This window comes from Podarcis raffonei, chromosome W (assembly GCF_027172205.1).
Source record: "Podarcis raffonei isolate rPodRaf1 chromosome W, rPodRaf1.pri, whole genome shotgun sequence".
NCBI lineage: Eukaryota > Metazoa > Chordata > Lepidosauria > Squamata > Lacertidae > Podarcis > Podarcis raffonei.
Genome location: NC_070620.1, coordinates 14,542,513 through 14,566,171, shown reverse-complemented (window position 1 = coordinate 14,566,171; position 23,659 = coordinate 14,542,513). Strand labels below are relative to the sequence as shown.

General features: G+C 38.0%; 1 protein-coding gene across 3 annotated transcripts in view; it reads left to right on the top strand.

Annotated features, from left to right (window-relative positions):
* The window catches only part of LOC128405936 (NF-kappa-B-repressing factor-like), a 38,769-nt gene extending 22,591 nt beyond the window's left edge, over positions 1 to 16,178 (top strand). The window contains exons 2-3 of one of the 3 annotated variants that reach the window (XM_053372975.1): positions 3,675 to 3,814; positions 12,593 to 16,178. In XM_053372975.1, coding sequence (XP_053228950.1) covers positions 3,675 to 3,814; positions 12,593 to 14,565 — 2,113 coding nt within the window. In that variant the 3' untranslated portion in view covers positions 14,566 to 16,178. Of the gene's footprint in view, positions 1 to 3,674; positions 3,815 to 11,462; positions 12,385 to 12,592 lie in introns of those variants that run through there. The other 2 variants (XM_053372976.1, XM_053372977.1) reach the window with 2 other exon arrangements.
* The last annotated feature ends 7,481 nt before the right edge of the window (positions 16,179 to 23,659 follow it).

The window sequence follows — 23,659 nt, the reverse complement described above, 5'->3', positions numbered from 1 at the left end:
CCCTAGTGTGGGGAGCCTTTGACCTTCCAGATGTCACTGAAATATAGCTTCTGCCAGCCCATTGGCCATGCTTCCTGGGGCTGATGGGAGTTGTAGTTCAGTAACATCTGTAGGATCAAAGTTCTCCCCCGCCACACACACACACACACACACACACACACACACTTGAGCTACACACTGCAGTTGGAGTGTGTGAGTCATCTCAGCAAAGAGGCTCTTTTCAGAGGGTCTCTAGGTGATAAAAGCAATGGACACACCAGACCTCTGAAAAATCAGTGATGAAGAAGAGGGGTGTCCTTGTGATCAAGAGCTATGCTGAAGCTTACATAGGAAGCCTATGGAGATCAGATTGGGGTCTCAGTTGCCTATCCCTAGCCCAAGAATTCCATTTGTCTTAAACATCAGCCATAGTCTCTGGCCTCAGTTTCTATGACTGTGAAAAAACTAAATATGGATAATAACTGGACAACTTATAAACAACTGCTACGGGGCGATCAAGGACAACTGAGGCTAAAACCATACGAAGGGATCAAACAATATCTATCCAGCTGGCTACAATACCACCAGTTAAAGAGTGTCTTTAATCAGGATCTAAAAAAAGGATTTGGTGAAGAAGAATCACAATTACAAAGGGTGTTATTAAATAACAAAAGGAAGCTATTATCCAAAATTTATGATGTACTATTAGAATGGGATTTGAAAGATGAACAAGTGAAGGAAACCATGGTCAGATGGGCCCAGGATATCGGGCATACAATATACTTGGAACAGTGGGAAAGACTCTGGCATGTGGACATAAAGTTCACCGCCTGTTACACAATTAGAGAGAACTTGATGAAAATGCTCTTTAGATGATACTTGACACCGTCTAAACTGGCCAAAATTTATAAACTCAAATCCAACTTATGTTGGAAGTGTGAAAAAATGGAAGGGACAATGTTTCACATTTGGTGGAGCTGCAAAAAGGTAAAAAGCTTTTGGGACATTATACATGAGGAAATAAAAAAGATACTCAGAACACTTATAGAAAAGAAACCTGAGGCCTATCTACTGGGTCTACTGGGGAAAGATATCCCCCAAGACAAGAAAGTAATTTTTTTATATGCCACGGCAGCAGCTAGAACAGTATTAGCTAGCAAATGGAAAAGTGAAACAATCCCTTCCAAAGAAGATTGGATATGTAAAATGAGTGATTATATACAGTAGAAATCGGGATGGGGTGGAGGGGAGTCATGGGTGGGTGAAGGGTGTTATGTATGTAATGTTAAGTTCTGGTTTATATATGTTTCTATTTTGTTGTATTTTCTTTCTTTGTACTCTTGTGTTTTTGTATATTATTATTATTATTATTATTATTAATATAATGCATATATGAGCTCATTGCTTCAACAACTACCAATTAATTGTGGGGTTATCTTGACCAGTGTTCAAAACTCCCATTGTTCTAGGTGCATTTTCTGACAGGGAATTTCATTAGGGTGAGCAGTTTCTGAGCTCTGGGCGCAGTACTGTGCCTAAGATTTCAGATAAAAACTGCAGAGGTTAAAAACTTGCAGCTTCTGGGAAACCTAGCCAGATGGGCGGGGTATAAATAATAAATTGTTGTTGTTGTTGCTGTTGTTATTCTGTGACATATATGAAAACAGATGAATAAAGGAATAAGTAGAGATAACTGGGATATGCAAGGAAATATGTAAATAAATTTAAGGAACCATATAAAGAGAGGGAGGGAAGTCGAGGTTTGAAATGTGATAATTATAGTTGAAATGTTTATTTGTTATAAATGAAAATTATAAATATTTCTTTAAAAAACAAACAAAAAACCCTGCAGAGTCAAAGGAAAGGAGGACTTTTTCTGTCTCCCCACTTCCAGCTACTCTCTGAAGACTGGAGAAGAGACCCTCTTTAGAATATTAGGGCAGTGGGCAGGGGAAGGACTAGACCATATGAAAAATGAGCATGATATTTTAGTTCATTCATTTTCAGCTTTGTATTCTTGTTATAAAAAAGCATGCCTAGACATTCCGTTGTACCCATAACCTAGGTTTTAGGTGCCATTTAGCTCCTAGCTTTCATAACTCAGTTTCTAACTCTGATCTTGACTACCAAGATGGCATTAGCAAAGCTTCTGAAACAGTTCAACTTTGGTTCAACACACTCTACCACCAACACAGCTTAGGACCAGGACACCTGAAAGATTGTCTCACCCCCATCAATTACGGTGGTTTGAAGGTGAGGGCCTCCTGCAGATACCATCTTAAAGAGCTGGTCTGTTTCACACAATACAAGAATTAGGACTTTTGAACTTTTAAATCTTAGACAGATGCTCTCTCTGTTATCTTTTTGGTACCTACAGAAGACCTATCACTTCCAGCAAGCCTTTTGAATTGAGATCTTTCACAGCTTGCATCTGTATTGGGATTGTTTTTAAGATTTTTGTTTTTATTGTTTTGTTTCTTCTTGTTTGCCGTCCTGAGCTCTTTTGGGAGGAAGGGTGGGATATAAATTCAATAAAACAAACAAACAAATGCTGCCACATCCCCACCTGCTGTCCAGGTGTTAAACTAGCATATGAACGATATTAAGAAAATTGGATGACATGAGGTAAAAAAGTTGAATCACTTGATGTGGAATGACCCAGGTAGGTCCCCAAAAAGAAGCATTCTGGGGGTGTGGTGGGGGCAGGATGGTTCAGGAGACTTGCCCCTATTCCAAATCCCATTCAGCTCAGTTATGTGACCTCACAACCCAGTGGTACTTACACTAGCAAAAAGGGTAGTGTTGAATCAAACTTCCCTGGGGATCCTGGAGGGCAGTCACTTAGACTTGGATTGTCCCTCCCACTGGCTGGTCAAGGAAGGTCCAAATCACAGATCCTCCCTAGGAAAGGGGCCACCCCACTCTTTCCAGACTGACCCTGCCTCGTGACAGGGAGATTTGGGTCCTAGGGAACTCTGAGCAAGTTTTCCCCTTCAATCAAATTATTTTAAAGGGTCATTTGCCCGCTGCCAGACTTGAGTGAGCTCAGCTGGCAGTAGCCCTGCTTCTGTATGGAGTTTGGATTTACACTAAAATTTGCACCAGCATAATTTACTCTGGTTGGCTTCCTGTAGTTTGGATTGTTCTGTAAAGTATTAATGACAGTGCAGACACATGTTTCTTCGGCACACATGTGCACCAAAGGCAGGACCTATGCCAGCATATCTGGATATTCTGGATGTTGTTTGCATTTTAACTGGAAGCAGGTGCCAGTGTTATATAATAGTGTAAGGTTCCCCTTCTTAGTGCAATGGCTCCCCTTCTTTTGCCAAGGGCAGACTTTCCCAGCCGGTCAACCTTCAGATGTTGCAGGACTACAATTCCCAGGAGTCCCAGCCAGCTGGAGTCCAACAGCATCTGGAGGGCACCACATTGACTATCCCAAGTATGGACAGTACTGAGCTAGGTGGACCTGTGGGCTGACTCTGAATAAGGCAGTTTCCTGTGTTTTTGGATTTCACATTATATTTCATTCCAACTGGGAAAAGGTGTGGGAAGGTGTTGTACCCACACAACTCTTGGTATGACAGGGCACCCACTTAAGTAGCCAGAGGTCGGAGTAGAGCAGTAAGGAGAGTTTTGTAATGATGATTATTACTCGATTATTACTCGAACCTTCCTTCACTTAAATGCAGGTATGGCCCCAAAGTTATGGAGAAAATTCTCCATATGGCCGAAGGGATTGACATTGGCAAGATGCCATCATTTGAATTAGTGCCTGATGCCAAGGCTACCAAAAGGCCATATTCCCTGCTGGACAACTCTCCATCTTGCAGTGAGTACTTCCATTTCCCCTCATTTGCAGCAGAGTTGGTTCTTTGATTATTGTATGTCACAGTAATAGGCAATGTCATGTATGAAAATATAAAGGGTTGTATCTAATGTTCTGCATCCTCTTGTGCTAGCAGACAGGTGAGTTTTAATGCTATGCAACATAGGAATCCAATGCAACAGTTGCACTAGCACAGTGATCTTCAACCAGTCCAGACCCAAGACCCACCTCTGACTCCCAACCAGGAACCTGGGACCCACTCTCAGATTTTCACTTTGATTTATACGTAATCATGCTAGCATCTCACCACGCAACGCACACTGAGGTATAGGCATACTATTCTTTTTAATACACATTGGTCAAACTTTTGAACCTTATATCCTCTCTCTGATTTCTGGCTTTTCTCTCTTCAGTGAAGCCTGTGGTTGATACTGACCAAGACAGCAAGTCTTCATCACCAATTATGTTTGTACTTTGTTACCAAAAAAGACTTTGCCACTTTCTTGTTTTCCATAATTTTTACCACATCCTTCCTTTCTCTGTCACCTGCTGGTGCCTTTTTCTATGTCTACCTTCTCGCACTTTTTGTCCTCCATCACCTGTCTTGCAGTTGTAGTAGTAGTTGTTGTTAATTAAATTTCTATACTGCCCTTCATCAGAGATTCACAGGGTGGTTTGCAATATGCAGTAGTTGTAGTTCCAAAACAAAAAGTGCTATTTTTTTATTTTCGTTTACAAAGTCTTGCCACGTTACAAATCTTTTAAAAAAGAAACTAAATAAAACTGATTTTCATTCCAAATCAACACATAAATGTTAAAGTTGCAGTCCTGTGTGTGCTTACGTGAGTGTAAGTCCCATTAAAATAAATGGACCTTCTGAGTAGTCATCCATAGGATCTGAGTATTCATTTAATTGAGATTAACTAAGGGTCTCCATCGCTGGGAAGCTAAGTCTACTCTCCCTTTCCTAGTTGTTTTCCTTTTCCTGCCCTCTCATTGTGTTAACTTACTTGAAATCAAATGTACAGGAGGGGACTTCCGCTTTTACCACAGCTGCAACAGTGTGAGCTCTGACTGCAGTAAGCAGGTCGGAGCATACACCGGTACTGTGAGGGGCAACGTTTGGCTAAACGACCCCTGAAAAGGCTTGGAAGGAAGCTCAAGTCAAAGGAACTTCGGCAGTGTCTCTTTGGAGTCCCGGCACCCCTCGGCTGAAGAAAAAATGGCTGAGGTGGGGGGGGGGGAATCCAGGCACAGAGAAGAACGTCAAACAGACCAGTGAAAAGCCTCACATCACTGAAGCAGCGACAAAATGGTAAAATCTCTATTTCTATATTAAAATAAACGTAAAGTGGCAGCAGCAGTAACAAAACCTAAAAGGAAATAAGACAAGGAGGGAAAAGGGAACTCAGGGGGGGAAATCCCTCACGGAGTGAGTAAACCCAAAACAACCCAAAACAAGATAAAGAGTAAAAATAGCGGAGGAGAAGTAATGCTACCACAAAAGTAAAGGGAAGACAGAAGAACGGGAACAAATATGGAGAGAGTGTAAAGAAATCACTCAGATTGCAATTAAACTATTTGAAAAGCACACTATCTGAAACGGACTTACTACAAAGTGCAAAGCGGTGCAGGCTGCCTGTTGGAGCTGGGTGGAGTAGAGCAGCTGCTTTGAAACTGAATGTCCTTGAAGGAAAGATAAGGACAAAGGAATAAGGAACGCTGTGGGGGAAAGGAGGGGAATTTCACAGATAAGATAAGATGGCGACGCTGAGTAATCATCAAGAAGGAGGAAGAAGGAGGAAGTGACGAAGACAAAATAGTGAAAGAGAGGATTTAAAGGAGGGCAGAAGCTGGCAAGTTGAGTAAATAAGAACACAGTGACACCCAGTGGACAAAGTAGGAAAAGCAGTAATAAAGGAAAATTGGAGCAATAGAAGGACATCTGGTGGTTGAAAATGAACGCAAAATGTCTCATGCAATTAAAAAACAGACTGGAACTGGAAGTCAACAGCAACAATTAAGAAGAAACTCAGGCCTTGAAGAAATGGATTTGAGGGAGCTTATTATTAGTTTGAAATTGGACATGGGAGGATTGAGAAAAGAGCTGGAAGAAAAAATCAATACAATTGATGGGAAATTAGAAAAATTAGAAAACACAATGAAAAAAATGAAAAAGAAAATGAAGAAATAAAGGAAAAATTAACAGAAGTCTTAGAAGGAATGAAGGAGACAGATAAGAAAGTACAAGAAATTATGAATAAGAATCAACAAATGGATGAGATGGTGAAGAAAATTAGCAAAGAACAAAGGGAACAAAGAAGAGAAATGGACAAATTGAAAAAGGGAGATGGAGGAACAAAAAGCAGTCCAGGAAGCTACTGGTGATGCGCTAGCAATGATACAGATGCAGATTAAAGAGAAGACCTTGAGATTCAGAAATGTTCCAGAAGAGGAGAAGGAGGATATTTGGAAGAAGATGACTGAAACTTTTAGCAAAGTGGCTACATCTACAGGAAAAAGACATAATAGAACAGACAGAGAAAATCTTCAGAGTGAACTCAAGAAAAGCAAAAATGAACAAATGGCCGGCAGACTGCATCATTGTATTCACATCGAATGGGATGAAAGATAAGATCCTCCAAACAAAGAGTAAGAACAAGTTAACCATAGATGGAAAGGAAATAGTAATTTTACGAGAAGTCCCACCTAGGCTGTTAAAAAAGAGACAGCAATTCCAATTTCTAACAAAAGCACTAAGGGCCAAATCAATATCCTTCAGATGGGAATACCCAGTGGGGATTTCCTTCAACTTCAAAGGAAAAAGAAGACGATTTGAGACATTTGAGGAAGCAGATATGTTTTGGAGGAAGTATCGAGGAGAATTAGGAGGCGGGAAAAGCGAAGGAAGAAATGAGGAAGTAAGAAAGGGAGAGCTATCGGATGAGGCGGAAGAAGAAGAGCTCAGCAAAGGGTGGAAGGATAAAGAACTACGCCAGTGGTAAAGAATCAGACCAATAACTATTACAAAACCCTTCTCCTTTACCACTGCAGATAATTTAAACTCTTTCCACTAACTTTATAATTTTTTAACTAATATAGCATGAAATTTAAATTGTTATCTTGGAACGTAAATGGTTTAAATAATAGGAGGAAGAGGCAGAAAATAGAACGTATCTTAGAGAGGCAGAAGTGGGACCTTGTTTGTTTACAAGAAACCCACATCAATACTAAGCATAAAAGATTATTGGTAAAACCAAAGTTAGGGGAAGAATTCATCGCATCTGATGTAAGAAAAAAGAGGGGGGTTGGAATGTATGTTAAAAGCAAATATGAACCAGAATTGTTATATGAAGATAAAGAGGGTAGGATTGTAATAGTCAAAATATCACTAGAGGAGGAACCAATTGTGGTAGCAGGAATCTATGGATCAAATAAAAGAAAATCAGAATTCTATGTTAAAGTAAGATCATTATTAATGGAATATATAGACATGAGAATTATTGTGTTAGGGGATTTAAATGGAGTAATGGAACCAGAATTGGATAGATCGCAGAAGAAGAGGGGGGGAAATGAAGGGAAGTTGCCAAAAAGCTTTATGGAAATGGTAAAGATTTTTGATTTAGTGGATATATGGATATAAATATCCTGTCGAAAAGGAGTTCACATATTTCTCAGAACCAAAAAATTTGTATAGTCGAATCGACAGTATACGGATTACTAAGGATATGACAATTGAAGCAGAGAATGCCAGAATATTACCAAAAACACTTACAGATCACAATCCAGTATCATTAACTCTTAAAGGAAAAGAGGGGAAAGGGGGAAAAGGTGGAGAATGAATGTTTTCTTATTAAAAAATGAAAAAGTAATACAAGGAGCCAGAAAGTTGATGAAGGAATATTTTGAAAACAATTGGAGGAAAGGGACAGATGTTAAAACAGTGTGGGATGCTGGGAAGGCAGTTGTTAGGGGATATTTCATACAACAAAACTCAATAGCATATAAGAATAAAGAAAAAAAGAAAAGGGAGCTTTTAGAAGAAATTAAAAGGAAGGAAAAATTGGCCTATGCAAGCAAAAATAAAGAGATTAAATCAAGAAATTAAATTACTGAGAGTAGAATATAATAATATTATAGAACAGGAGGTAGAACAACAAATCAAATTTTGGAAATATAAAAATTTTGAATGGGCAAATAAACCAGGCAAGATCCTTGCCTGGCAATTAAAGAAACAAAGAAATGAAAAATTAATAAATAAAATAAAAGTAGAAGAGAGGACAATAAGGGATATGACAGAAATTAAAAAAGAATTTGAAAAAAAGATGAAGTGCAAATAGAGGAATATATAAAGAAAAATAAATGAATAGAGATAGCAGAAGACCATAAATTATTAAATGAACCAATATCAACCGTAGAAATTAAGGAATCAATTCAAAAATTAAAAATAGGGAAATCCCCAGGTCCAGATGGCATACCAGCAGAATACTACAAAGAAATGTTAAATGAATTAATCGACCCACTAAAAGAAGTAATAGAGGAAGCAGTAGAGAAGGGGAATATTCCAGACTCTTGGACTCAAGCGTATATAACGCTCCTGCCAAAACAAGGTACGGATTTGGAATCTGTCTCAAATTATAGACCCATTTCATTGTTAAATTCGGATTATAAAATTTATGCAGGATTATTGGCTAACAGGTTGAAAAAAATTATAGGAAAAATAGTACATAAAAATCAGGCTGGATTTGTGGAAGGTAGACAGATAAAGGATAATATTAGAAATATAATAGACATAATGGAATATCTACAAGTAAGAAGAGATAAACAAGCAGCCCTGATTTCAATCGATGCGGAGAAGGCTTTCGATAAAATCTCATGGGAATTTATGAAAAAACTATTAAAAGAATTGTGTCTAGGTGAAAAAATCCAAAAAGGTATAAATGCAATATATGACCAACAGAAAGCAAAAATTATAATTAATGGAGAGTTTGGAGAAGAAATCAACATCTTTAAAGGTACAAGACAAGGATGCCCCCTATCCCCAATGTTATTTATAATAGTATTAGAGGTTCTATTAAAGAAAATAAGGCAGGACAACCAAATAAGAGGAATAGCAGTTGGTGAAAAAAGATACAAGTTAAGAGCCTTTGCAGATGATGTTATGATCACAACAGAAAATCCCCTACAATGTACACTTAGAATATTGGAATGCATAAACGAATATGGCAGATTAGCAGGATTCAAATTAAACTATGGGAAAACCAAAATACTAGTGAAAAATATGGAAGAAAAAGATAAAGTGAAATTACAAGAAATTACAGGATTGGAAATTAAAAAGAAAATAAGGTATCTTGGAATAAATTTAACAACAAACACTATAGATTTAAGTAATGAGAACTATGGGAAAACATGGAATGAAATAAAAAATGACTTGCAAGTATGGGGGAAATTAAATCTTTCCTTACTAGGGAAAATATCGGTAATAAAGATGAACATATTACCAAGGATGATGTTTTTATTTCAAAGTATCCCAATACTAGGAGGAGATAAATGTTTTAATAACTGGAAAAGAGATTTGGCTAAATTCGTATGGTCAGGGAAAAAGCCAAGAATAAAACACAAAATAATGATAGATAAGGAGAGAGGAGGATTTGGTCTCCCAGACATGGAGTTATATCATGATGCGGTGGGTCTGACCTGGCTAAAAGAATGGATCAAATTAGATGACTCGGATGTATTGGATTTAGAGGGAGTAGAGACGAGATTTGGATGCAATGCCTATCTAATAGATGAAAAAGTCAAAGTACATAAAGGCTTCCTAGGGCATATAGTCAGAAAGTCTATATATAAAATATGGGAGAAACATAAAAGACTCCTAGAACCGAAAACTCCCTGGTGGGCATCGCCAGCAGAAATTGTTGCAGTGAAAAAATTAAATATGAAAGAAAATTGGGTTACCTATAAAACTGTATTAAAGGAAGAAAACGAAGAATTGGAATTAAAGGATTATACAGAAATTAAAGCTCATATTAGTGATTGGTTCCAATATATTCAAATTAAGTATAGATTAGCGAAAGACAAAAAGTTAGGATTTGAAAAAGAAATATCAAAATTCGATAAATATTTAATACAAGAAAAATAAAAAATATATCTAAATTGTATAATCTGATCTCAGAGTGGGAAACAAAGGATGAATTGGTTAAAGCATCAATGATTAAATGGGCGCAAGATATTGGGAAAAATATTATGTTTGAACAATGGGGAAAATTGTGGAAAGAAGATATGAAATTCACCATGTGTTATATACTGAAAGAAAATTACCTCAAAATACAACATAGATAGTATTTAACACCTGAAAGAATAACAAAAATGAATAAAAATTGTAGCGATGTCTGCTGGCGATGCAACACTGGAAAAGGTACTATGATACATATATGGTGGAATTGTTTAAACATCAAACAATTTTGGGAAATAATATATAACAAAATGAAAAAAATGTTTAGATATTCATTTAGGAAAACACCAGAAGGTTTTCTATTGGGAATAGTACCAGGAAGCCTAAAGGAAGAAGACAAGACCTTATATTTATACGCAACAGTAGCTGCAAGGCTATTGATTGTGAAAAACTGGAAAAGTGGTATTGTACCGACAAAAATAGAGTGGCTTGCCAAATTATTGGAGTACTACAATATATCCAAAACAATGGGAGAAATTGGAAGGATCTCAAAAGAGAAGATAGATAGGGACTGGAAGGTGTTTAAAAGATACTTGCAAAACCATATCGAAAAATCAGAACTCCTATTAGAATAAACAAGTTCTGTTAGAAATACTGAATAAGATGGATAACAATGTGTAATAGAAAAAGAAGTATGAAATTAGGCTAAAGGTGTGTGAAAGAAAGTAATAGAAGTGGAAAGAAATTGCAATTGAGTAGATTGGAAGTCTAACACAAAGGTGGGGTGAGGGGTAAGAGATGGTGGTGGGAAAAGGAATTATTGGTGGGATTGAGTGTAAGTATGTTTGAACACTTTTAAGGATTGTATGAAATGTATGTTTGTATGCTTGTATATCTGTAATATATGTGTATTAATGATAAACTATTTTAACAATAAAAAATAATTTTTAAAAAAAGAAATCAAATGTACAGAAAATAAATCTGAAAACGTTTTACTACCTTCAGAACTCAATATAGGCAGCAATTGTTTGCTGCTGTCCTAAGCCCACTTAATTTGGAGTAAGTCCTATTCACATTAATGGATCTTACTTCTCAGTAAGTGTTATGGGCAGGCAGCAAGCAGCCCTGAGCAAACAGAATGGCTGCCTGGCTGCCTAGCCAGTGTGTAACCAAGCATTACACTGCAGTCAAACCCATTTAAAGTGCTGGTTTTGACTTATAAAGTCTTAAAAGGCTCAGGACGTCAATATCTCAAGGACTGCCTCTCCCCATATGAACCTACCCGGACCCTGCAATCTGAGGCTTTTCTTCGTGTGCCTTCTCCACAATGGGTGGGAACATACATATACATTGCAGCATATATAAAAACATACTAAAACATCAAACATTAAAAACTTCCTAATACAGGGCTGCCTTCAGATGTCTTCTAAAAGTTAATGTAGTTATTTATTTGACATCTGAAGAGAGGGTGTTCCACAGGGAGGGTACCACTATCGAGAAGGCCCTCTGCCTGGTTCCCTGTTATTTTGCTTCTTGCAGTGAGGGAACCAGCAGAAGACCCTTGGAGGAGCACCTCAGTGTCCAGGCTGAACAATGGGGGTGGAGGCACTCCTTCAGGTATACTGGGCCAAGGCTGTTTACTGTAAATGAGTTTAGTATCTCATTTACACTTCTGCAAATTTTTGTTCAATTTTATGAAAAAGTTTTCTATCTGCAGTCATGCTTGTAATGGATGTGACATGATTTGCACTTAGGTGTTTTGTTGATGCTTTATTAAAAATCTCAGGTAAGTACAGGTAAGTGTATTTTTTTCATACAGCAGGATTGATAAAATTTTCAATGTGAACTGTTTGCAAAGGAAATGATTTCTAATAATTTAAAAAATGCTTGTGTTTTCTATAACAGATGTGCAACTGTTACGTAACGGATATGACAAGCAATATACCAGTTTTCACCTTTTATTATTACTCAAGCAATCAATATTCATTGTAAAACAAGAGATAAGTTATCATTAAACAAAAACTGAGTAAAAGTTGCATTAAACACTGACAAAAATATGAACCATATTGTCTGATGTAAGCTAACGAGTGAGGAAATTTTTTATTATTTCAAAATCATTTATCTTAAACATGTAATTACATTTATTTTAAACTTAGTGTGAATGGAAGCAGTTCTGGTGGCCTTGGATCATCATTTGATGAACTACCATCTTCAGAAGGGTCACTGTACATATGTTCATTAGTCCTAGATGTCTCGTTAAGTGTGATGCTAACTTGTGGCACTTCAGCATTTGCTGTTTTGCTAACCAGTATATGATTTTCATCGTAGGGTTGAAAGTGGTGGGATGTTTGGATGCCAGTCACGTTGGTGACATTATTCCACCTCTCATCAATAAATGGTGTGTCTGCCTTCACTTTCTTTTGAGTAACAAACAAGATGTGCTTCTGTTAACTTTAAATTGTAGAAGTATTATTAAGGGGGAAACGAACATTGGGGGGGGGGAACAAAGTTACAAGTCCTCATACCTGCAGAGAAAAGCTATATTTCACCAATGTTTTTAATTTTTTTCTATTAAAAATTATCTTTTAACTTCTTGCATTGCATAGGTGTTGAACCTCTGAGAAAGCAGCCTCCGAAATTCTGGGTCAGGCCTCGTTTTGAACCCATACACTTTGTAGCTAGCAACACTCAAGATGGAGGAATGGAGCCACCTTCAGAGAACCAAGTGCAGGTGGCCAGTGAAAACATCACAACCCAGCAAATACAAAACTATGCCGATCGGGTTTTCAGCAGCTTCAACATGCTGGATGGGGGCACTCATTGTTCCAGTTCAATGGGTTTAGGTTATGGAAGTAGCCAGGCTAGCCAGACACAAGCCAAAGTAGTTTCTAAAAGCAAAGACTCTTCTGGTAGTGGTGTTGCAGCGGTTTCGGTGGGGGCTTCTCTTCTCCAGGCCACCTCTGAAATGTTTCCCAAGTCAGTTCTAACAGCCAAGCAGTGTTTCATTAACAAACTTGTAATGGCAGTCCATAAGAGTCTTGCTAGCTTTGATGTTAGCAGTGGGACAGACAAAATTAACTACACTTACCTCTTGACACGGTCCATACAGGCTTGCAAGACAAACCCTGAGTATACTTATTCTCCCTTGAAAGATCTTTCCCCTGGGGATTTTCCCAAAAACAAGAAGCTCCTAAAAGATGGCTTTGCTTGTGAGGTGAGGTGCCAGAATGTGTATCTGACCACAGGGTATGCTGGCAGCAAAAACGGATCCAGGGACCGAGCAACGGAACTAGCAGTGATGCTGCTGCAAAAGCCCGTGGAGGTTAAAGTTGCCCAGCGGAAGTTCAAGAACACCACCCAGGAGGATTTAGTGCTGTGTGAGAGTGGCACATCTCCCCTTGAATTCCCGCCAGCTCTCAAGCAGCTAGATGACTTTATTGCTGCCATGAAAGAATGCACACCTGGGCAGCCAACCACCAACACACAGCAGGGTCCCAGTTCAACCAAACATTGGACTAACTTTGTTCTCACAGAAAATGCCAGTGATGCCATTGGGATTCTGAACAATTCAGCTTCCTTTAACAAAATGACCATTGAATACAAATATGTCCTGATGCCAAACCGCTTGTGGCACTGCAGTGTCTATCTACAGGACCACTTTTTAGCTGAAGGGTATGGCACAAAGAAAACCAGCAAGCATGCTGCGGCAGACGAGGCACTGAAAATTCTCCAGAAGACCCAGTCCAATGCTGGGGTCACCAAAGCAGTCCATGTTCAGAAAGTTGGTGAGGCTGCCCGAGATTCTGCCAAGAAGAAGGATCTGAAGGACCTTGTTGTATATGAGAACTCCATGAACCCTGTGTGCACGCTGAATGACACAGCTCAGTTCAACAAGATGACTGTGGAGTACGTCTTTGAAAGGATGACAGGGATGCGGTGGAAGTGCAAGGTATTGCTGGAAAATGAATTAATAGCTGAATCAATTGGAGTCAAGAAAACTGTCAAGCATGTTGCAGCTGAAGAGGCTGTCAAAATCCTGAAGAAAACCCAGCCAACAGTTGTCAACAACCTGAAAAAAGGCACTATTGAAGATGTAATCTCAAGGAATGAGATCTGTGGGCGATCAGCAGAAGAAGCGTTGAAGCAGCAGATCAAGGAAGATAACATTGGGAATCAGATTTTAAGGAAAATGGGCTGGACGGGTGGCGGCTTGGGCAAAAGTGGAGAAGGGATCCGGGAGCCGATTGCTGTGAAGGAACAGTTCAAAAGGGAAGGGCTTGGGCTGGACATTGAAAGGGAGTTGAAAATCACAAAGAAAGATATTGAACAGATCATCCAGAATTATGCCTTCTCAGACAGTAAAATTGATCTGACTTTCTCGACAGAATTGACCAATGATGAACGCAAACAGATCCATCAGATAGCCCAAAAATATGGTCTTAAGAGCAAATCCCATGGCCAGGGTCGTGATAGATACCTGGTGGTTAGCCGAAAGAGGCGCAAAGAAGAATTGCTAGACCAGCTAAAGCAAGATGGCCAAGTCGGACATTATGAACTCATTATGCCACAGGAGAAATAAGCCCTGAGGGCCATCCGTTTCTTCTGAGGATGTCCAAACTGAGGCTGAATTCTCCATTAAACACAGCAAAGGCTGCATATTATGTGAAAAATGATTATAAACTATTTTACTTGCTCATTTAGTTTTTAAGCTTTATTTTGAACACTAACTTTTAAAATCATAGTTCTTTCCAAATATATGTAGTGCAATCTGGATAACTTTTGTACAGTTTACCTGTTTTATGCAATTTATTGGAAATGGCTTGTGGTAATGGCAGAAAATCAAGTCAGAAGGAAAGTTCATACACCATTTAAAAACAAAAGCATGAGGACTTCCGGTTGATCGCTACTCACGAACAGACGCATCTCCTCCACTCTTCCGCACTGGGGGAGAACACATTTGGTAGCGGAGCTAAGAAGGGGGGGACCAAGGCTACGGGAACCCCAAAGTCTTGGGAGGGGATCCCGAGATGAAATGGAATTGCTGTGGTGCAGAGAAGAGGACCCTTGAACGGCAGGGAGAGGGAGAACTTCTCGGGCACTAGATCCAGTGATCCTCTGCTGCCGAGAAGCCCAAGTACGCGGGTATGTAAGAGGCTTTACTTCCAACAGACTGAAGCACACCTAACTGATTAGCCTACACAATCAATGAATTTGCTACCTAGTGATTAATAAATGAATTTATGCAGTACAATGTGCTTAGAAGAAATGAAGGCTTTCCGGAATTTTTTTTTTATTTGACAATATGCTACAACGGAATGATTTGAGATGAAGGACATCTACTCCATTAAAAAACCCAAATTATTTGTGCCTTATTATACTGATGCTATGAACACTTTATGAATTTATATAAATATTAGCGGTGCGACAGAGATGCAGAGAGGAACAAACAGACAAAAAGAGATAAAGAAAGAGACATTCCCAACAAGGGGAAAAAAGAGACCAGCAAGAAGCAGAGAGACTCCGCAGAACATACATAATTTCATTTCATTTTTATATATCCTCGGTAGCTGACTAGGAAAAAAGGGGACAAAGCAACTAAGAAGAGGTAGTAAGGTCAGGATTCTATCCACCAGGCAACAAAAAATAAGAAGCCGTTTGCAGCCTGTGGTGGTTGCACAAAGATACACTGACGGCTGAGTGGTGGAGCGGCTTATAAAGCCGGAATTTGCCAAACATCTATCCACCCTCTCAAGAGTTACTGTGCAAGGCAGTCCCTATTCCCAGTTTCCTCTTGTTGGTCACTGTGAAGTTTAGGCTGGACTGATTGTGTATTTGCTGACTTGCAGTCCGACATCTTTTTTGCATCACGAAACGGAAATGAACTGGATCAAGAGACACTGAAAGCTTAAATTGAAAACGTAGACAAGTGATTTTCCAAGGGCGACATCTATCGAACAAAAATCTGCACCTCACCGACATCTAAGACTGAACTTATTGGAAGAGTGACACCCAGTGGCTGCTCAAGAGTACTACACTGTGCTTTTTCAAACTGAACGTGCTCCTCTGCTGTCTCTCTATTACTCTATTACCCTTACATACTCCTCACTCTCAACCACATTCCCCACTTGCCTCCATTACCTCTTTCTCAGCTTATTCTATTTATTATAATTCTCCTCTTCCTTCTCTTCTCTTCCTTCCCTTCCTTCCTCCCTTTCTTTCCTTTCTTTCTTTCTTTCTTTCTTTCTTTTTCTTTCTTTCTTCTATTCGTGTGTGTGTGTGTGTGTGTGTGTGTGTGTGTGTGTGAGAGAGAGAGAGAGAGAGAGAGAGAGAGAGAGAGAGAGGTGTTCCCTACTGAGTGCGTGTTATTCTATATATTTGAATGAAAGTCATCTTATGGAGTTACTAACATGTATTTAGTCGAAGCCTAGAATTGATACTAATGTTTAAATTAAGACAGAATCAGTGATTGTAAGATTGGTATTAATTTGAATTATTAGAGAGGGTTGATGGTGTGTTTTTTATTGAAAAATGGTGGAAATCAATTGAAACCCAGGGTGTAATCAATTTTTAAGGTTAATTAGTGAATCGGGGTAATCTATTTTGAATCATTAGGGAAAATAGTAATGAATAATAAAAAGCCTTCACATCCTGGCCCTTCAGTAGTTTCAGCATCTCAAATTAGGAGACGTTCTGCCAATGATCTGGACTCGACGCTAGATATTAGAATTAATTTTAGGCTTAAGATATTCAAGATTTAAAAAATGGTGGTTTTTTCAAATTTTCAAATTAATTTTCCAAATTTTTGACATATACAACATAACACAAAAGGGCAAAACATATAGAAAACAAACAAACATAGAAAATGTCTTCCAGTCCAAATCTAACCTAATATCCATTGTTAGGTGACTTCCTCAGAGCCTTCCTGACTGATTTTCATTAAGACTCATTTTAGCAATTTGCCAATATACATTTTCTAATATAATTAACTACTTCAGATTACTAACTTCCTTACTTTTCATCATGTTCTCAAACCATGTTTAGTCGTTTAGTTGTGTCCGACTCTTCGTGACCCCATGGACCAGAGCACGCCAGGCACTGTCTTCCACTGCCTCCCGCAGTTTGGTCAGACTCATGTTTGTAGCTTCGAAGACACTATCCAACCATCTCGTCCTCTGTCGTCCCCTTCTCCTTGTGCCCTCCATCTTTCCCAACATCAGGGTCTTTTCCAGGGAGTCTTCTCTTCTCATGAGGTGGCCAAAGTACTGGAGCCTCAGCTTCACGATCTGTCCTTCCAGTGAGCACTCAGGGCTGATTTCCTTCAGAATGGATAGGTTTGATCTTCTTGCAGTCCATGGGACTCTCAAGAGTCTCCTCCAGCACCATAATTCAAAAGCATCAATTCTTCGGCGATCAGCCTTCTTTATGGTCCAGCTCTCACTTCCGTACATCACTCAAACCATAATATTATACAATTCCATATCTCTTAATCCTAAGCCAATTTAATACTTGCAAATATGTCTACTTATAAAATATTATATTTAGCTAAATAATCCTTAAATTTCTTCCAATCTTCTTGATATTTCTCCTCCCTCTGATCGCAGATTCTTCCAGTAAGGTCTGCCAGTGTTGGGATACTGCCAGGGAGATAAAGTCCATCATAGCCCCCAAGCCGGCTGCCGGACGATCCATCGATATCCCATAGACACGCAGTATCTGCATTTAGCGACACGAAGCCTCAGAAGTAGAATTCCACATTCTTAGGCTGGTGCACACTCTATCAGCAGAATTCACACAGCGAGAGATGCACAGCAGGAGAGCATATTTACAGTTTATTTAGCGTTGGTCAGAACAAAGAAAAACATGACCGCCTGCATCGGTATGCTTAGGCAAGAAGGAAGAAAACGAAAGCAACGACACAACAGAAACATCCTGTGAGACAGGAAATATGCAGGCTGTGACACAAACATCCTGCTCCCTTTTAAGGTGGAACGGAAATATCCTAACAGCCAGCTCCAGAAAGTCCAACATTTTCATCTGCCAATCTTCCACCGTAGGTATTTCTTGTGATTTCCAGTTTTCGGCTACTAAAATTCTCGCTGCAGTTGTGGCATAGAAAAACAATCTAACATCTTTTTTTGGCAAGTCCATTCCTATTATCCCAAGTAGAAAGGCTTCTGGTTTCTTAATAAATGTATATTTCAACATTTTTTTCAATTCATTATATATCTTTCCCCAGAAGTCTTTCACCTTTGGGCACGTCCACCACATATGGTAAAAGGTACCTTCTTTTTCTTTACATTTCCAACATAGATTATCACTCATTTGATAAATCTTTGCTAATTTTCCTGGGGTTAAGTACCATCTATACATCATAATGTTTTCCTTGAACACGGTACATGCAGTGAACTTGACCCCTTTCTTCCACAACTTTTCCTAATCTTCCATCATTATATTATGGCCAAGAACCCTTGCCGAATCTATCATCACCGATTTCACTTGTTCATCCTTTGTATGCCACTCCAACAATAAATTATACATTTTAGACAGATTTTTAACATTAGTATCTAACAACTGCGTTTCCAGTTTGTTTTTTTCCTTTGCAAAACCATTTATCTTGTCCAACTTAAATAGTTCATTGATCTGGTAATATTGAAGCCAAGATTTAAAAAACAATGTAAATGAGAATGCAAAAATGACAGAAGAAACCTTGTCTCGATGGGGGGTCAAAATTGATGAAAATCACAAAACTATCAACCCAGGTGAAAAATTTGATTCAAAAAAACTCTGAATTAACCAAAACAGTGCAGGACCTTAAGGGGAAAACACAAAATTTAGATGAAGCTCACAAAAAAAAATACAGAATGAAAACAGAGATAAAAAGGGAATGTGATAAAATAAAGAACCAGCAGACTTGAGGGCAATCCAGGAAACAACTTTGGATTCCATAGCAATGCTGCAGATGCAGAGGAGAGAGAATACACTGAGATTTAGAGGCGTACCGGAGAATGAAGAGGAAATAATTGAACAAAAATTTCCTAAAGAACTAGCAGCATGGTTAGAACTGGAGGAATCAGAAGTAATACCAAAAATAGAAAAAGCCTTTAGAGTCAAGTGTAGCCAAAGTGAACAACTGGCCAGCAGATTATTTAGTTTCCTTTAATTCTATGGACTTTAGAAATAAAGTTCTTCAAACTAGTAACAAGATGAAACGAAATATTGAAGGAAACAACATTATTATTCACAAAATTATCCCAAATTGATTGATAAAAAGAGACAATTATAAACCTCTAGCTGAGGCCTTGAAAGCAAAGGCAGTGGACTATAGATGGTAGTACCCCGAAGGCATCTCCTTTTTCTTCAAAGGTAAACGAAGAAAGTGCCTGTCGGCACTAGAAGAGAGAGCTTGGAGGAAAGAGACAACTCGGGGGGGGGGTTTGGTTGCGTTGATATTTTCTTTTTAAATTGCTGTATGATTGGTTGGAAATAAAGTATGGATCTTAAAATTATTGCTTGGAACGTGAATGTCCTAAATGAAAAATCAAACAGGAATAAGGTAGAACATATTTTGGTAAAGCAAACATATGATTTTATTTGCCTCCAAGAGACTCATGTTGCGAAAAAACATAAAAGTATTAATCAATAAAAGATTAGGACTAGATTTTATTTCATCAAATAAGGAAGAGAGGGGTGGTGATCTATGTAAGACCGCAGTTGGAACCTAAACTGCTTTATTACGATGAAGGTAGAATAGTGATTGTTGAGGTAAAGATCAAAACTGAAAAAATAACTGTTATTGGAATATATGCACCAAACGAAAGGAAAGCGGAATTTGATCACTCTCTGGAAGAAAAAGCAGTATACCTTGGGGACAAAATCATTTTTACTAGGTGACTTCAATGGAGTAGTCAATCTGGGCATGGACAGAACAGCAAAGGAAAAAACCATTGAGACAAGATAAACTCCGAGCCTCCTTCTTTCATTTAATAGACCTCCTGAATTTGAATGATACCTGGAGGTATCCAATAGAGAAAGAGTTTGATTTCTGGGAATCCGAGTAATGAGTAGACAGAAGAATAAACGCAATCTGGGCTTCTAAAGAATTATTGTGTAATATTATAAAAGTTGAAATCCACCCAAGAACAATCTCAGATCACAACCCAGTATGGGCTAAGTTTAAAGAAGAGGAGGAAAGAACTAAAAGATGGTGACTTAATGAGAGCATGCTGAACGATGAAAAGATAGTACAGAAGGCCAAGCAAACTTTAGAAGAATATTTTAAATTTAGAAGATTATTTTAAATTTAATTTAAATCAAGGAACGGATATAAAAACAGTTAGGGATGTGAGTAAAGTGGTCTTAAGAGGTTATTTTTTATCCAACAAAGTGCTTAAAGGTAAAGGTAGCCCTGACCATTAGGTCCAGTCGTATTAGCAGTTTGAAAGCATGTCCAAGTGCAAGTAGATAAATAGGTACCGCTCCAGCGGGAAAGTAAACAGCGTTTCTGTGCGCTGCTCTGGTTCGCCAGAAGCGGCTTAGTCATGCTGGCCACATGACCCGGAAGCTGTATGCTGGCTTCCTCGGCCAATAAAGCAAGATGAGCGCCGAAACCCCAGAGTCGGTCACGACTGGACCTAATGGTCAGGGGTCCCTTTACCTTTTTATTGCAGAATTAAAAGGACAAGTAAATGAAGTGAGGACCAAGACAGTGTCTTTGGATGACTCAGTTTTAAAAGTTCAGAAAGAAATCAAGGAGACAAGGAGAGATAGGGACAAAACCAAACAAGAAGTAGCAGAGTTGACAAAACTGCATGAAGAGACCTTGGACACTCTTGCTATGCTTGAAATGAAGCAAAAGGAATTGAATTTGAGATTCAGAGGCGTGCCGGAAAAGGAGGGGGAAGATAGTAAAAGCAGATTAATCATTGAAATTGCAAAATGGTAAAAAATGAAATGAAAATGTGGCATTTACAATTGATAAAATATTTAGAATTAAAATGAAATCGACTAAAGGGGGGGGGAAATCTCAGGAGACTGTCTATTTTTTTCCAGTTCTAGAGAAATGGAAGATTTAATTCTAAGGACAAATCAAGAGAAAAAACTCTGCATAGATGAAAAGATTATCATAATTTATAAAGAAGTCCCCCAAAGATTTAGGAATAAACACCAAGCTTACAAGGACTTGGTTGATGTTCTAAGGAAGAACAAAATTATGTATAAGTGGGAGTTCCCGGAGGGGATCTCCTTTTATAAAGACAAGAAATTCAAAATGAAAAACCCACAGGACATTGCAAAATTTTGGAGGAAGTTTGCAAAGGAGCTTGGGGAAAAGCAGAACGAAACACTAGCACTGGGAGAAGAAGAAAAAGATTTGGATGAAGAAAAAGAAGAATCATAAAAATTAAAAATTATTTTAAATTTAAGCAACATCACAATGGGGCTGAAAATTTTAACATGGAATGTGAATGGACTAAATAATAAAGTGAAAAGAAATAAAACTGAACATGTATTAAAAAAGCAAAATTTAGATATAATTTGTTTACAGGAAACTCATGTTGCAAGGAAACATAGAAGAATTCTGACAAATAAGAGATTGGGTAAAGAATTTATTTCATCAGATGTTAATAAAAGTAGAGGTGTAGTTTTGTATATAAGGGAGAATTATGATCCGCAGCAAATCTTCAAGAATGAGGACGGGAGGATAATTGCGGTATAGGTCACATTGCAGCATGAGAAGTTGATTGTAGTAGGAATCTATGCACCTAATGAAGGGAAATCAGAATTTTATAAATCATTAGAGGAGAATTTATTTGAACATATGGACCAAAAAATTTTATTGATGGGTGATTTTAATGGGGTGGTCTCAATGGAAATGGACAGGACGGAAATGAAAAGGGATACAAATCAAGGGAGATTACCCAACTCATTCTTTATGTTAGCAGAAAATTATGATTTGATTGATATATGGAGGTTAAAGCACCCATTAGAAAAGCAATTCACTCACTTTACAGAACCAAATTAAAGTTCAGGAAGAATTGATTATATGTGGACTTCCAAGGACTTGACACCAAGAGTTATGAAAGTTGAAGTTCTTCCAAGAACTCTCTCAGCTCATAATTCAATAATTTGGGAGTTGAAAGGTATTGAGGAAACTTCCTTCAGGTGCAGAATGAATGACGGCTTCCTAGATGATCAGGAGGTTACAAAGAAGGCCCTGAAAGCACTTGCAGATTACTTTGAGATAAATTTAAGTAAAGGTACGGACTTGAATACTGTGTAAAGTGGCTATGAGAAGCTTCCTAATACGACAAAATGTTTTTAAAAGGAATATAAGAGAGAGAAGAAGAAAGGAGATTTTAAAACAAATTATGGAAAGTGGAAAGTAGTTAGCAAAAAAGAACTGGGAATAAAGTTAAGCAGAATATAAAAATGTTGCAAGCCCAATTTTCAATAATGATAAGAAGTTGAATGGAAGATAAAATTTCTAAAACAAAGGAATTTTGAATTTGCCAATAAACCTGGTAAACTACTAGCGTGGCAATTAAAAAAAGAGCAAAGCAAAATACAATAACTAAATTGAGGAGAAATTAATAGAAAATCAGAGATCAGGAAGAATTTCCAAAAAAATATAAAAATTTATATAAAGCAGAGAAATTTAGTAAAGAGAAAATAGAGTACCTTGGGAGAAATGGACTGCAGAAGATTCTGAAAGAAAAGAAAGAACAGTTGAATTGCTTGGTAACCAATGCAGAAGTACAGATGGCTATAAAGCAACTGAAAATTGGAAAAGCTCTGGGACCTGACAGATTTACAGCAAAATATTATAAAGCTTTAACAGAACAACTGACAACCCCTTTAAAGGAAGTAATGAATAATATATTGATAAATGGTAAAGTTCCTGAATCCTGGAAGGAGGCATATATCATACTGATTCCAAAACAAGACACAGATCATTGACAAGTCAAAAATTACAGACCTATATCCTTATTAAACAATGATTACTAACTTTTTACTAGTAACCTTGCAAATAGATTAAAAGATATTTTGATGGATGTGATTTATGAAGACCAGGCTGGTTTTCTTCCTGGCCGGCAGGTGAAGGACAATGTAAGAAATATAATAGATATTCTGGAATATCTTGAGGCCAGGAATGATGAACAAGCTGGGTTAGTATTTATTGATGCAGAAAAAAGCATTTGATAATATTTCTTGGATATTTATGATAAAAAATTTGGAATCGATGAATATGGGCGACTCCTTCCTTAAAGGCATACAAGCTATTTACACTGAGCAAAGAGCAAGACTAATAGTGAATAATGTCTTGACAGATAATATTTACACAACCAATGGAACTAGGCAGGGGTGTCCGTTGTCACCTTTATTGTTTACTACAGTCCTAGAGATCCTAACAAAGAGGATAAAAATGTGTGGAAAAATAACAGGTATAAGAGTTGGAACTAAGGAATACAAACTTAAAGCCTTTGCAGATGACTTGGTACTGACAGTAGAGGAACCACTAGAAGTTTTAGAAATGATTGATGAATTTGGACAGTTAGCAGGCTTCAAATTGAATAAAGCCAAAACGAAAATGATAGTTAAGAATTTGGATAAAGACTGTAGAACTGCAAAGACAGACAGGAATAACAATTGTAAAGAAGGTGAAGTATTTAGGAATT